The sequence below is a fragment of the Argopecten irradians genome, chromosome 5 (genome assembly GCF_041381155.1).
Source record: "Argopecten irradians isolate NY chromosome 5, Ai_NY, whole genome shotgun sequence".
Taxonomy (NCBI): Eukaryota; Metazoa; Mollusca; class Bivalvia; order Pectinida; family Pectinidae; genus Argopecten; species Argopecten irradians.
The window spans coordinates 17363811-17377348 of record NC_091138.1 but is presented as its reverse complement, the minus strand read 5'-3'; the positions used below and the strand labels follow the sequence as shown (position 1 = coordinate 17377348).

Below are 13538 nucleotides of genomic sequence, written 5' to 3'. Positions count from 1 at the left end.
AAATTAAAATAACTCCGACTTAAAATGTCTTAAACGAAATATCAACCATTTCTACTTAAATGACATTGATACTGAATAAGATGCATTATGGGAATTGAATTAAATAATACGATGTAATTGCAGTTTAATTTTCCGAGGTGAAAATTTTGCGATATCTCTTTGCTACTTATTCGCTACTATACTCTTTTGGATGAAAATATATTCTGTATATTACATTTTTTACGGAACAAAGATGAGAAAGAAATCCAAACAAATATTACCAATCATGTATTTCCGCTGAACATCCAATAGGATTCTGTCCAGATCGATACCGATCCAGCCTTTGAATCTTGTCCATGCGAAGTTCACAATTTCAAACTCGTTACTCTGTTTAGACACGTCTTTCCGGACAGCAGTGATGGACTCATTCAAGATCGTGACGAAGACATTAAGAAGAATAAAGTTTACGAAAAGGAAAAACGAGAAGAAAAACAAAGGCCCGAAGATCCGATTGACGTTGACTAAAGCCAAGTAATCATATTCTCCTAAGGAAAACGCCAGTAAGGTCTCTATGGATTGGATCATGCTCTTGTATGATGCCATGTTTGGTCCGAACATGATGTACCCCCAGATAGCGAACCCTGACAGGAACACCAGAAAGACAACTGAGAAAGCTGATATATCACTGGTGGAGTTTTTAAGTGTTCCTGCTATCATGGACATCTTTCTATTGAATCGGAACATGTGGATAAGTTTGATGATAGACGCGAAGATAGTAAACGCCATTACATAGCCGAAAACTTCATCCCACATGGCAACCTTTTCAAAGTTGTAGAATTTATCTGTAAAAAACAATATGTTGATATAAGCATTATAAGATCAACTGGGTTGATAAATGGGAAATGACTTATCCGACAATAGTATGGCGGTTACTTTTAAATTATAAAAAAACTCTTCGTGTTGGGAAGCATGGCATAGGGAATGTGACAATATATGCATCTTACTATTTAATGTAATACACAATGTTCCTTTGTTTTGTAACAATACCATAACATAAAACATGCAAATAAGTTTTCAAATGGTCTGAATCAAGGTCATTCAAAATACAGTTTCGTTATAATTTAGCTAACACAGGTTTGTTTGGAAAGAACTTGCATTAGAATGACATTGTTTTCCCATATTCATAAAATAGCATTAACAACTTTACTGATAACATCAAACCAGTGTCGAAAGTGCATTAAATTAGTGTCGCCTACCTCGCAGTTTGGTCACATTCGACAAGGCAATAGCTGTGATGAAATGTCTGATGAGGTACATGACGATGGATCCAAGTGCCGTCATCATCGTTAGCATTTCCAACACGTTCCAGAAGCTTTTGAAGTAGTTTTTCTTCTCCTTCCGTATTCGTTTACATTCTCTGACAAAAAAGTATACCACACTGATGGCTGCCGACACCTCACAGAATATGATAAATATTCCGTACCCTCCAAGATAAGAGAACAGTCTAAAGGTGTGAATGTTTTCTTTCACCATAAATTCTCCTGTGTTTGGCATTTCAAATACAATGTTTACGGTTGAAAACATATTGACATTGGCATTATAGACAGTGAACATTACAAAAATTGCACGAGAAAACCGATCTATCCAGTTTTTCTGACGCAGGTCGCTAAGGAACTGGAAAGCTCTTTCTCTCTTTCCGATAAAATCTGCTATATATCCCCCACCAGGATAAACACCTATCTCTCCGGCATACGGAAGTCCGCCAGTTTTCAGGAATGAGCGATACTTCCAGGGATAGTTTACAATGTGGGTAAAGGATTCGTTAATTTTGGGTAGCTTCCATGATTCGCTATACGCCTTGTCGTCAGCGTCATCAATGTCCCAGTCTACAGCACAACTGGGGATGATGTTCCTCATGTAGTCAGATACTATACAGCCCTCTGAAAATAATATTACATTGTCTTTCTGAAGGAATTAGTATGTGTAGTCTAAAACCATTATTGTCTTATCTAAAAATGAGGTGTTTGATATGCATGGATGTTTGCATGATTTATTTTCCAGTGGTCTCTTTTAAAATATAACAGTTATGATTAATAACACTCATATATTTTTCTCAGAATAACGACATATGCTACCCCTACCCCTTGATTTGGGCTAAAAATGCATCATTTTCAGCCTTTTTTGCCAAATTTAGCACTTTATAGAAAAAAAATCTGATACTGAACTTTTGGAAATGTTTTGCTTACAATAGGGAAAATGTTGCTCTTTTTAAATAGAGCAGAAAAATTGGGGGTTCCGTGTGCTTACTTTTTGCCCCATTTCAAAATCTGGTATTTTTCAATATTTTAGAGTAAAAAATAAAAGTGCTAAAATTACCATTAAATGTTAAAATTAAGTGACAAAAGCATATAATTTCATACATTAATGCTTAATATCTTAATTATCACGAAACTAGTAAAGAATTACAGCAATAATTAGCTCGATACAGCTGAAAAATGCTGGCGCAGTGGTCATTTAAGTAAAAACAATTTAAGCAACAAACGATAAAACTTTGGCTCTAGTCAAAGTGAAAAAGATGCATTTTCAAAATGGACGCCAAATGGATCATTCCTTAAAATCCACGTATAAAAAATCTGCTAAGAATAAAAATGTAATTTTTTGACAAAATTTGCAACTGGCAACTTGCAACAGATATTGATAGATTTTATTTGAAAAGCTCATGACTTCTTTGATCTATGTCGAAACGTGACTTCAACGGGACTGAAACCTTATAATATTACACATTAAGTAATCACTTTAACGTTAATAACAACGATAGAATTTGGAAAAAAATCAATCCATGTAATTGTGGTAACATGACTATGTGAATTAATTAATTTCTTTCGATTATCCGACACATCTTCGTGAAACTGAAATACCTCTTTTAACACGCTGTTGGCGGATACGAATGGGCCCCACTCGGTACGCTGTGCGGGTAGATATAAGGCGTTGTTCCTCGTCATCAGCCAGGTCCCCGTTCCATTTGTGGGTTAGGTACATATTAGGCAGTAATATCTTTTCCAACCAGAACCAGAAATCCGACACCGTTTTCACCTGTAGTTTAACAAGTGTATATGAACACACTATATCTGATTGACTATTTTGTATTACATTAGAGTTTCCATCTGAAGTAAATGACTATTTTGTGATACACGAGAGTTTCCATCTGAAGTAAATGACTATTTTGTGATACACGAGAGTTTCCATCTGAAGTAAATGACTATTTTGTGATACACGAGAGTTTCAATCTGAAGTAAATGACTATTTTGTGATACACGAGAGTTTCCATCTGAAGTAAATGACTATTTTGTGATACACGAGAGTTTCCATCTGAAGTAAATGACTATTTTGTGATACACGAGAGTTTCCATCTGAAGTAAATGACTATTTTGTGATACACGAGAGTTTCCATCTGAAGTAAATGACTATTTTGTGATACACGAGAGTTTCCATCTGAAGTAAATGACTATTTTGTGATACACGAGAGTTTCCATCTGAAGTAAATGACTATTTTGTGATACACGAGAGTTTCCATCTGAAGTAAATGACTATTTTGTGATACACGAGAGTTTCCATCTGAAGTAAAATAAAACAAAAATGACTAAACTCTCACCTTGACCATAGCGTTTTTCGGATTCAGCATATTTAGCATGGCTGTTTTCACGGTGTACGCTTTAGGGTCCCTGTTATGGCTAGCGACAAGAAGTATTAATGCCAAGAAGATGAAATAAAAGATAATTTCTCTGATGATCTGATGCATGTGGATTTCATTCAGGCGAGTCTTTCGAGCTTCGGCCAATTTCACGGGGTCTGGTGTATCCACTTTTACAAGCGGTCGCAGTGCTGTACAGAAAAGAAAAAAAAACTATGAAAAATCATTCTATATATGTGTTATTCTATAAATCGAGATTCCGACTTTTTTCGAATTAACTGTATAAAACCAGTAGAATCAAATAGAAATTATGTTGTTTAGAAATTGGTCTAAGGAGTATTTATGTAAAAAAAATTTGTGTCAAAAAAAGTTTGCACATTCTTAATAAACTAATAAACTTTATTCTAATGAAGAAACCACACCTTAATTTAATCAGCATGTTCACTGCTTGGTCAATAACTTAATTCTAATGAAGAAACCACACCTTAATTTAATCAGTATGTTCAATGCTTGGTCAATAACTTAATTCTAATGAAGAAACCACACCTTAATTTAATCAGTATGTTCACTGCTTGGTCAATAACTTAATTCTAATGAAGAAACCACACCTTAATTTAATCAGTATGTTCACTGCTTGGTCAATAACTTAATTCTAATGAAGAAACCACACCTTAATTTAATCAGTATGTTCACTGCTTGGTCAATAACTTAATTCTAATGAAGAAACCACACCTTAATTTAATCAGTATGTTCACTGCTTGGTCAATAACTTAATTCTAATGAAGAAACCACACCTTAACTTAATCAGTTTGTTCAATGCTTCGTCAATAGACGTTATAACTGAATAGACCAATTGAGTCGCTTTCTCTACTGATCAGAATCAATATTTACAAACCTTTGGTTGGTTTTGTAAAGAGAAGTTCTTCGTCCCGCTTTGGTGCCACTGGTGTGTCATCATCTTCCTCTATTTCCTCTACGTCTGGTTTCTTTAACAGGGCGGATATAATTACGGCAATAGTGATGATCTGTAAAATATAACCCCGTTTGAATTTGTTAAAAAGATATTACGAGGTGAACATCCATTTTAACGTCATTTATCGAAAATGAAAACTGGAACTATAAAAAATTGTTTCGAACGAGAATAAAAACGGAATCGAGAATCGCATTGGTTTTGAATAAACGGACGAATTCACAGCATTATCTGCACTTTTAATTTCCTTTTTTTTGATGTTTTATTTATTATAAATTATGAGCTAAAGAGATCTATTGCATCATACCTTTGCTGGTTGAATTACGGTTATCGATTCTCCAATAGACAGCAGCATTGCGGAAAGCCAAGCTAGCGACTTCTCCTTTCCCCATTCCATACTGTAGAGGAAGGTTATGAAACCCGATACAACTGAAGATAAAAACACCAAAGCCCATGCTATATAAATACACGGAGGAGGTAGGCTAAATTTCGCCTTCGTCTGCTTGGGTTTGGTCAAAGATGGGCTAGCTGCGGACTCCCTGTTGATCAAAGCTTTATCCGAGGCAGTGGATACTGCACCGATAGTATCAGCGGATTCACTTTTCAGATTTTGTTTTTGAACGTCGAAATCGTCGTCTGTCACGTCAGATATTTTTGTATCGTCGTCTACCTTGCATGGTCGAAGGTCTACTTGTGAGAGGGTCCTCAATGGCTGGATGTTACTCACAAAGGAATTCGTCACCTTATTCTGCCTGGGTCTAGTTTTACGAAATATGTGATCAATAATCAAGTTAACAGGAAGTACAACTAGACTGCTGATAAAGCTAATGTAAAGTCCACTGAGGGAAAACTCTATTGGCCCTATCACGAAGGATTCTTTGTTTTCAACATTATCCTCAGATCTGTAGAACATCGCATTAGCCACCATAGTCGTCATTACAAGAGACAGTATACAGGAGAGGCGCTGTACCCTTGTAAAGTGACTTCGCTGTGGCCGTGAGAACACCGAAATCCACAGATGGGAATCTGTCAAACTCCGCTTCGTCTTGGTTAGGAACAAAGTGTTGAATCTAGTAAGATCTTCAGTCCCTGCCACTGGTAACATCCGGTCAATCATTCCGTCATCTTCTTCAACCGCCAGCCAACGATTACACATGAAGTAATACCTTTAAATAAATAAATTTAACAGTGTGTAGTCTAGCCAGTCATACTCAGTCTTACAGTCGCAAACGTCATCCGGTAACATCTTGGAAAGACATACGACATTTACTAATGTGAATGAATCTAGACAACAGGAAATCTTATGACAAGTGATAGTAGTGTGTTTGATATCAGCCGAATAGAAATGAAGTAAACGCTTTGTTTTTTTCTTACTTTATGAACAGAATAATATATATACATCATTAATCCTTACGTTTGTCCCGTCTGGAGGTCGGATACGACGACCTTACTAAGGTACCAGCCTTGCTGCTTGCCTTTGCCCTTGTTATCGTGCCAGATACGTAAGTATGTAAGAGGTCCCAGCCACTGCTGGGTACTCATCACGTAGTTATTGACACTACCTCTACTGCACACCTGGACAAATGTACGCAATCAAATTAAATAAATTCTAACATCAAACCTGACAAAGATATACAATCGATATTCATGTTTATCTAGACAATAACATCTTGTCAAATATCTATTCAGGAAATACGAATATTGCTGTATTTTTTTTTAAAAGAACGAAATCATATCAGCATCGAAAACAAATGATACTATTGACAACCTTATTAAACAAAACAAATTGATATATATGTTACACCCCTCAACTCAGCTAGTTACTACTCAGATATATTTTGTGTAATGTGCATCACATATCAAACATTGAACACAATATATACCTTGATGCCCTTTTCATCTGCCAGATTCCGTACACCAGTGTCTTCATTATCTCCAGCTAGTACAAAGCTGATCTTTGACCTCGTGCCTGCACTCCTCCTCATCCCCGTAAATACAGCGATTTGGTAATAGTACGGATCACTGACCACATTATCAGACAGTGGTGCCACGCCCCACTGAAACACAAAAAAGGTTTAGTTAGTATATGAACGTAAATTTGGATTAAACACAACAAAATGTTAAACGGGAAAATGTTAGACCTCAGACAAAACCAAACATTTTCGTGCTTCTCGACTTTTCAGCATTATCCCAATTCCTTGTTATTTGTCATTAGCTAATAGAAATCAAAGAGTCATAATATACAAAAATCAAGAATATCAGGTATATTATGTACTACGTATGCGAGTTGTTACTTATACTTGAACCTATATTAACTTTCCTGTCATCAATATTTGTATATCAAAATAACCAAGATAATCATATTCCTTACTTTTACGACATCCAATCTATCTTTATGACGCGCCCAGATAGCCAAAACGAAGAACAGCCCAAAGATTGTGCACAGCGTAGCTAGTACTGCCCAGTTGTCTGCGATCTTTGCTCCAATGTTATCAAATACGGTGTTAAAGTCTATCTTGTTAGGCGGTGTGTAGAAGTCAGCCCCGAAAGAGGTCAAATGGTTACAAAGACATCTGGTATATTTACTGTTCGAAAGTGGGCTGACCTGTAAAACAATGCAATGTTCAACATTGTCACGGAAGCATGTATAATTGGGACTGTATAAGTATTTATCATGTAATTTTGTTGTATCTGTTGTATTTGAAATAGAGCGGTAAGTTGGGGTTTTAAATAGGTAAGTACCGTTAAGCGGAAACTACGTCACGGGTAGGTGTTCATGGCTGGTGCTATGTAGTGACGGACATGTTTCTTTGTCCGCGTGCCCGATAAGATTTATCGGAGATTCCATAACTTGTGAGCCAGGCACAGACATCAGACTGTGGTAAGTACTCTTTCTACCTTACTTCTATTCTGTTTTAGTTGGTATTATTGTATTGTACCTGATATTATCGTGTCAGACAATCTAGGTATCTGTGCGCTCCAGTTCTCCAGTCGACCGTGACTATTGTTTAAAGCTGACAATGCAAGTTAAAAACATGCAGTTGAAATAAAAAAAAAATATTAACGAAATATTTTTTTTCAAAAATTGTTTCTGAGACATCCCCTTGTTATGACAGTGTGGTATCTAAGGAAGTGGCAGCCATTTTTCTTTTGCTCTGCTTAGTAACCTTCACTGGCCAACCCCCTATATAAAGCACGGGACACTTGACACACGTGTATCATTCTAAACATATCTTGTCTCAGATACACATGCCCCGATATTGCAAATAACAATGTCAAATTGAAAATAAACACTGCACTCACCTGACAATATTTCATTGAAGTAATAGATGAATGTGTTGTCAGCTATATCCCAACATATGTCCAATACGAACTAATAAAACACTTCAATATAAACTAAGTTTTACACGTACATGTACAACGACACGTGTGTGTCCTTGATAGTTGTCGCTCGTTCGGGTCAGGTACGTAGTCACGTGTATATGGTCAGTTGAGTGCGTCGGGTACGATGATAAACGTGGAGATATGTGGACGGATTATTTTTGGATTTCTATTCACTTGCGTTGGAATTTTATTTTGAGAAACATCTAAATGACAACTTAGAGGAGTTGACATGTTTTCTTGCTAAAAATAGTTCCATATAGTTTTACAGGTGAGGGTTTTGTTTACCTATTTGTAGGTGATATAACCTGTGGACTGCTAGGTGTATAGGTACATGAATGAGCGCGCGTGTGTCGATTCACGCGCTTTATATAGGGGTCGGTGAGTCGTCGGAATGTAAAACAAAAATGGCTGTCCTCAACCGGGGAATGTCTCATAAACGATTCTTGGAAAAACGAGTATACTTATTTAAAAAAAATCATGTTAATAATTTTAACTTGCATTGTCAGCCGTGACTATTGTTTAACGAGTAGATTGAAATACGTTGTATTTATGTTAGTTCATGTCATATTTCATATGTATCATATATATTAACATAGTATACAATATGTACTTACTTTATGCATGTGTTTGGTAACTATATATGTAATTCATCATTATGTATCACGGGTTTCACTCGATTATAAAACTACGGAAGCCCAGTTCTATTGTTATAATGGAAAAGCGCAATGTGTGCGCGCGCGGGTGAAAAATGTATGGAAGCCGATGAGAGCAACTCTGAGTGTTATACCTGTTTATAGTATTTTTTGTTCATTTTGGAGCCGCACATTAGTGTTTTTCATTGTATAATGGGTTAATATATTATTTAGTAATTGGTTTATATCTTATTAGTAAAATACTTAATTAAATAAGTGTGATTTCAGTATAGTTCTATATAGGATTATGTATTCGGAATGTATGGAGTTTGTGTGGAAAATGGAAATAATAATTGTTAATAAATTACTTGTAGCTTCACAAAATGGGAGTTAGAAGCAAGCCCACGGAACCAACAGTCATGACCAGGCTTTAGATATCCCAGCAACATCCCAAGCAACTGGACCGACCGGGAACATATATGTATTCTCCATCAAGGTCAAGGTCAGCTATGGTGAGCTAGGGTGGTCTTACAGCGAGGGTTGTTTGTGAACAACGTAACGTAAATACCTGTCGTGTCTTGGACACTCGTGAATGGAGTAAGCTATTACTCTATGGGCTCTGGATTGAGCTGGATTGATGGTGGATGGATGATGTTCATCTTCCTTAACTCTGGACTGCATACTGCAGAGGCTCTGGATTGAGTGTTTTTTCCTCAATAGCTATTTGTCAGCTATTTGTCACTTGAACTTTGTGTGAGGCTACATCATTAAGACATTTTAGGGAAACTGTTTGAATGTGTGCGTGTTAGTGAGGGTGTATGACTATTTTGTATAAATTTATCGCATATGTCGTTTATTCCATCTGTAAATAAATATCATCTTTGTTTTGTTTTCAATATTCTCCGTTTTCATTTCCCGTATAGGTAACCGACGCTTGTCCCACGTTAAAAACATTCAATAGCATTAATGTGCCATGATATCCAATTTATGTTAATAAAAGATTAAGAGCACATCATCATCATTATCGGGAAAAGAAGGAGGTAATCTTTAATTTCTTAATTAAGTAAAAAACAATCCACGGATTGAGCTATTTGAAAGTCACCAGAAAATAGCAGAACTAATATCCATTGAAATGTTTAAAAACGTGTATGTTACTGTAAACCAATTTATTTTTGTGTGCAATCAAATTATTTCGCGGTAAAGAAAAAATTGCCATATCTTACCCTACATCCGTCCGACATCCATCTATCCTCCGAGGCGTTCCAGAAGAGACATCCAGATGTTCTGTAGGTGATGCTGAAATTCACTCGTATTTCATCCTCGATTGTTGGTCCAACGTAATCAGCGTAGTAGTCGTCATATGTTTCCACTTCCCCTGTTTTGTTCTCTGTAAAGATTATCATCACGGTTATTTAACTTCATTAGTCTTTATCATGTTATAGATATATAACTCAAAAATAATAGTGTACTCTAAATTAATCACGCACCAATTCATAACGAGATTACACTCCGAGTTTTGTATTGCATCACATAAAGATCCATTTACGTTACCGTGGAATTTCAAACTTCCCTAGGGACTCTTTTTCACATTATGAGATAAATTTTTAAGCCAATGAAAATGCTAACAAGATTGAATTATATACATATCTTATCACGATGTCACAATAGTACCATGACACTAGTGAAATGCTTAAAATGTATTTGTGAACTCGCAGGATAACATTTTGATTATTTGTTAAATCACCAGATAATTTCAGGGTTACATTCACAATTCACATTACAATGAAAAAGATACAATTTTACACAACTTACCGAATGGTTTAATCGCAATCACGTAGGAACCAATGCCATGCTCCTGGACAAATTCTGGTGATATGAAAACAGTATGCGCCAGTTCATCGTCTATGCTGCTGTCCTCGACATTGCTAGAGAGAACTGCGTCATAGTTGGGAATGAGAAAAACATTGTCATAAATGTCTACAGTAGGCGCCACGTTATATCGTACATACACTTCTACAAGGGCATCTTCCTCGGGCCGAATTACAAAATGAATGGAAGTGTCATTAGAACTCGCCTCCACAACAAACTCAGTAAGTTTCTCATCTAAATTCGAGACACTCATCATCCGGGCATTGTCTGAGGGATTCGTGGGAAGGATGATGTCAATGGTGATGTCGTCTTTCAGATCAGCTATCGGAATTTCGTTTTTGTCGCTGTCATATAGAGAGAGGGACAGCACCGGGGTCTTTATTTTACTGGAGCTATCATCCCAAACGTACGTGTTCTGAGTAGCGCTCAAAACCTATGTAAAATAACAAAACACAATGTATCAGCACTACGCAAATGCAAGGGTAGATGTTATGCACTATTAAAATATTTATACGGAAAATAAAATGTTTTATCAATAGTCCCAATAAATATGTTTGCATTCTAACCTTCCATATTTTCTGATTTGGAAACTGTTCCATAGCATAAAAGAATCGTTAATGTGGGGAAATCTTCAGAACTAAATGGCTTTGCAATAATCGTGAGAATAGTTGAATTCACCTTGGAATCGATATAAGACGTATTTGCAGTACTGTTAACGATTTCATCTGATGATGGCATGGCGAAACTACCACTGGAAACATCTAGTACTGCCTTGATGAGCTTCTTAACCTCCCTCCTCTCGGCCACTATAGACATATGTTCTGCCTCGAGACGAAGTGGTGGGCCCCCGGGGACGCGGGTCTTGATAGCAGTCTGGTATATTATCTCAGTCACCTCCATCACCTTGGTGGCTATCTCTTTCACCTTGAATGATAATGAAGTGCAGTGCACCAGGTCATATTTTAATATTCCAGTCACCTCTTAAGCATTGGTAGAACTATCTTTTTTTCTGAAGTGTTTTAAGAACTGGTTTATGCCATAATTATAATACAATATTCTTTTGACTTCTATAACCATAGTAGCTATATCTAAAATGTGTGTGAAAAGCCACGGACAATAAATTTAGCTGCAACATAGCTTTAAATTTATTCCTTTATATATTCCTTACATTTTCTTGAATATTTAACAGATTCAACACCATAACATTTTTATTAAATATACAAGACATCTGTGTTCTTACCTTTTGTCGCCGAAGTTCTTTGTTAGTCATTGACGTTGATGCCCTCGTACTCTCGGTCGTAGTTGAGTGGGCATGAGTTGTGTTGAGATCGTCGTTTCCGACTGGTTGGGTAGGACTCTGTGTATTCCGTGTTACGGTGACAGATGCACTGACAAGGACCTCCTCTAAACTCATGTCAACAGCGGCCATCGCTACACTCCCAAGAGAGGCCAGCATGTCTGAACACAATTTAATTTAGAAAATATGTAAAATGTGATGATCCTATGAACACTAATTTAAAACAACTGTATATAGTTTTTTACATAGAGAATACCTGTCAAAATGGCACGATATGTCATTAACCAGTAATCGTGGGACAAGGAAATAGTTTTCACCGTTTAGACAAAATGGATTGTCAAATTTTCAAGTCTGGTTCTTTACAAAGAAACAAATAAACAAACACAGTGACGTGATCTGGACTTAACAAGAGAAAATACATGAAAACAAAGGACGCAAATATTACAATACAGTCACCATTAACCCGTTATATTGACATACCAACGGCAGTGTCCCATTCTTGATCCATCGATTCAGATTTCGAATTGTCCACCAACGCATCCAAAGAATTGGCCATCTTTAGCATTGACGACACAACTATATCCTGTTCGTAGAAAAAAGTACATTTTAAATAGATGTCATTTTTTCTACATCTATTGTGATAAGATAGATCCTTAAATAACATTTTCAAATATTTATATTTTCACTGCAGTCCCACTATGTAACTTTACCAAGCGCAGTTTGCATTCATATTGTCTATGAACTACAGTCGCTTGTTTTGACGTCATTATCATTGTGACGTTATAATTGTCGTGCCAGCGATCACGGAAAATGGCTGTTCAAAGAGCTGTTCCATCCTTGACGGTAACGAAAGATTCATTCATTATGGATGCAAAATTCCTTGGGATTTCATTATAAAATTGAAAGCAAAGGTAAATATAGGCATTGAACGTCTTTCAGTTGGTATTGAACAAAGGCAAATTCAAAATGAAGAGCGCGTTTTATGGAATTTGTCTCTGTCTAGTTTATATTTATATAGGCTATGACTGCCAACTAAAAGACGTACAATGCTTAAGTATTTCCATTCCAAGCATTAGGCGTGTTCGTGTTTATATAGTAAAGTATTCGTGAACATAAATTGATCGATCGCCAGCTGTCAATCAAACTGCACGTGACTTTACATTTTGTAATGTGTATGCTACGATGTTTACTCCGACATTGAATAGGCATTTGTGCGTTTGCAAGCACGAGGCGTGGTTATATAACATCTGGCGATCTGTCTATTCATAAATTAAATAAATCTAGTTAAATGTAGTATATTAAAAGACTCTTTTTACCGAATTTAGTACACAATGAATTGAGAGTAATCCATACATATATGAAACAATACAACATATACCGTAAATTATTACATTGCTATATTGATATTATTATGTCTATTGTAGCCGTTTTAAGATTCGTACCTGTGTGTTATCGGAGAGTTCACCCGGCTCGTGAGTGACCACAGCAAAACACATCGCCGTCTGCTGTAGTGAGTTAATGGTCAGTGAGTCTGTCTGTTCCGTCAGAGTGGTGGCCAGCACCTCACGAAACTGGACAAAACATCAAGTTATATTTTGTAAGTTTAATACTTTGGAAAATTATTGGTTCATTTTATTCCTTTTTTATTGATTCAGGTTAGAACTTTTGTTTTTATTCTTTTTGGCCACATCATCAATATTTCTTAATTTAATATCC

At 36.3% G+C, this 13538-nt stretch overlaps 1 protein-coding gene and 1 long non-coding RNA gene across 2 annotated transcripts in view; one reads left to right on the top strand and one right to left on the bottom strand.

Annotated features, from left to right (window-relative positions):
- The window catches only part of LOC138324295 (polycystin-1-like protein 2), a 28953-nt gene that overhangs the window by 1665 nt on the left and 13750 nt on the right, over nucleotides 1-13538 (bottom strand). Inside the window, exons 20-34 of the mRNA XM_069269376.1 lie at nucleotides 13265-13393; nucleotides 12303-12405; nucleotides 11766-11983; nucleotides 11204-11449; nucleotides 10469-10958; nucleotides 9880-10043; nucleotides 7012-7245; nucleotides 6524-6697; nucleotides 6055-6215; nucleotides 4948-5806; nucleotides 4566-4695; nucleotides 3632-3861; nucleotides 2898-3072; nucleotides 1236-1919; nucleotides 261-821 (exon numbers count right to left, since the gene is read on the bottom strand). Of these exons, the coding sequence (XP_069125477.1) occupies nucleotides 261-821; nucleotides 1236-1919; nucleotides 2898-3072; nucleotides 3632-3861; nucleotides 4566-4695; nucleotides 4948-5806; nucleotides 6055-6215; nucleotides 6524-6697; nucleotides 7012-7245; nucleotides 9880-10043; nucleotides 10469-10958; nucleotides 11204-11449; nucleotides 11766-11983; nucleotides 12303-12405; nucleotides 13265-13393 (4558 nt within the window). The remainder of the gene's footprint in view (nucleotides 1-260; nucleotides 822-1235; nucleotides 1920-2897; nucleotides 3073-3631; nucleotides 3862-4565; nucleotides 4696-4947; nucleotides 5807-6054; nucleotides 6216-6523; nucleotides 6698-7011; nucleotides 7246-9879; nucleotides 10044-10468; nucleotides 10959-11203; nucleotides 11450-11765; nucleotides 11984-12302; nucleotides 12406-13264; nucleotides 13394-13538) is intronic.
- Nucleotides 7334-9547, top strand: LOC138323048 (uncharacterized). Its single transcript, XR_011208517.1, has 2 exons — nucleotides 7334-7521; nucleotides 9031-9547. It is a non-coding gene; the product is annotated as an uncharacterized lncRNA (long non-coding RNA).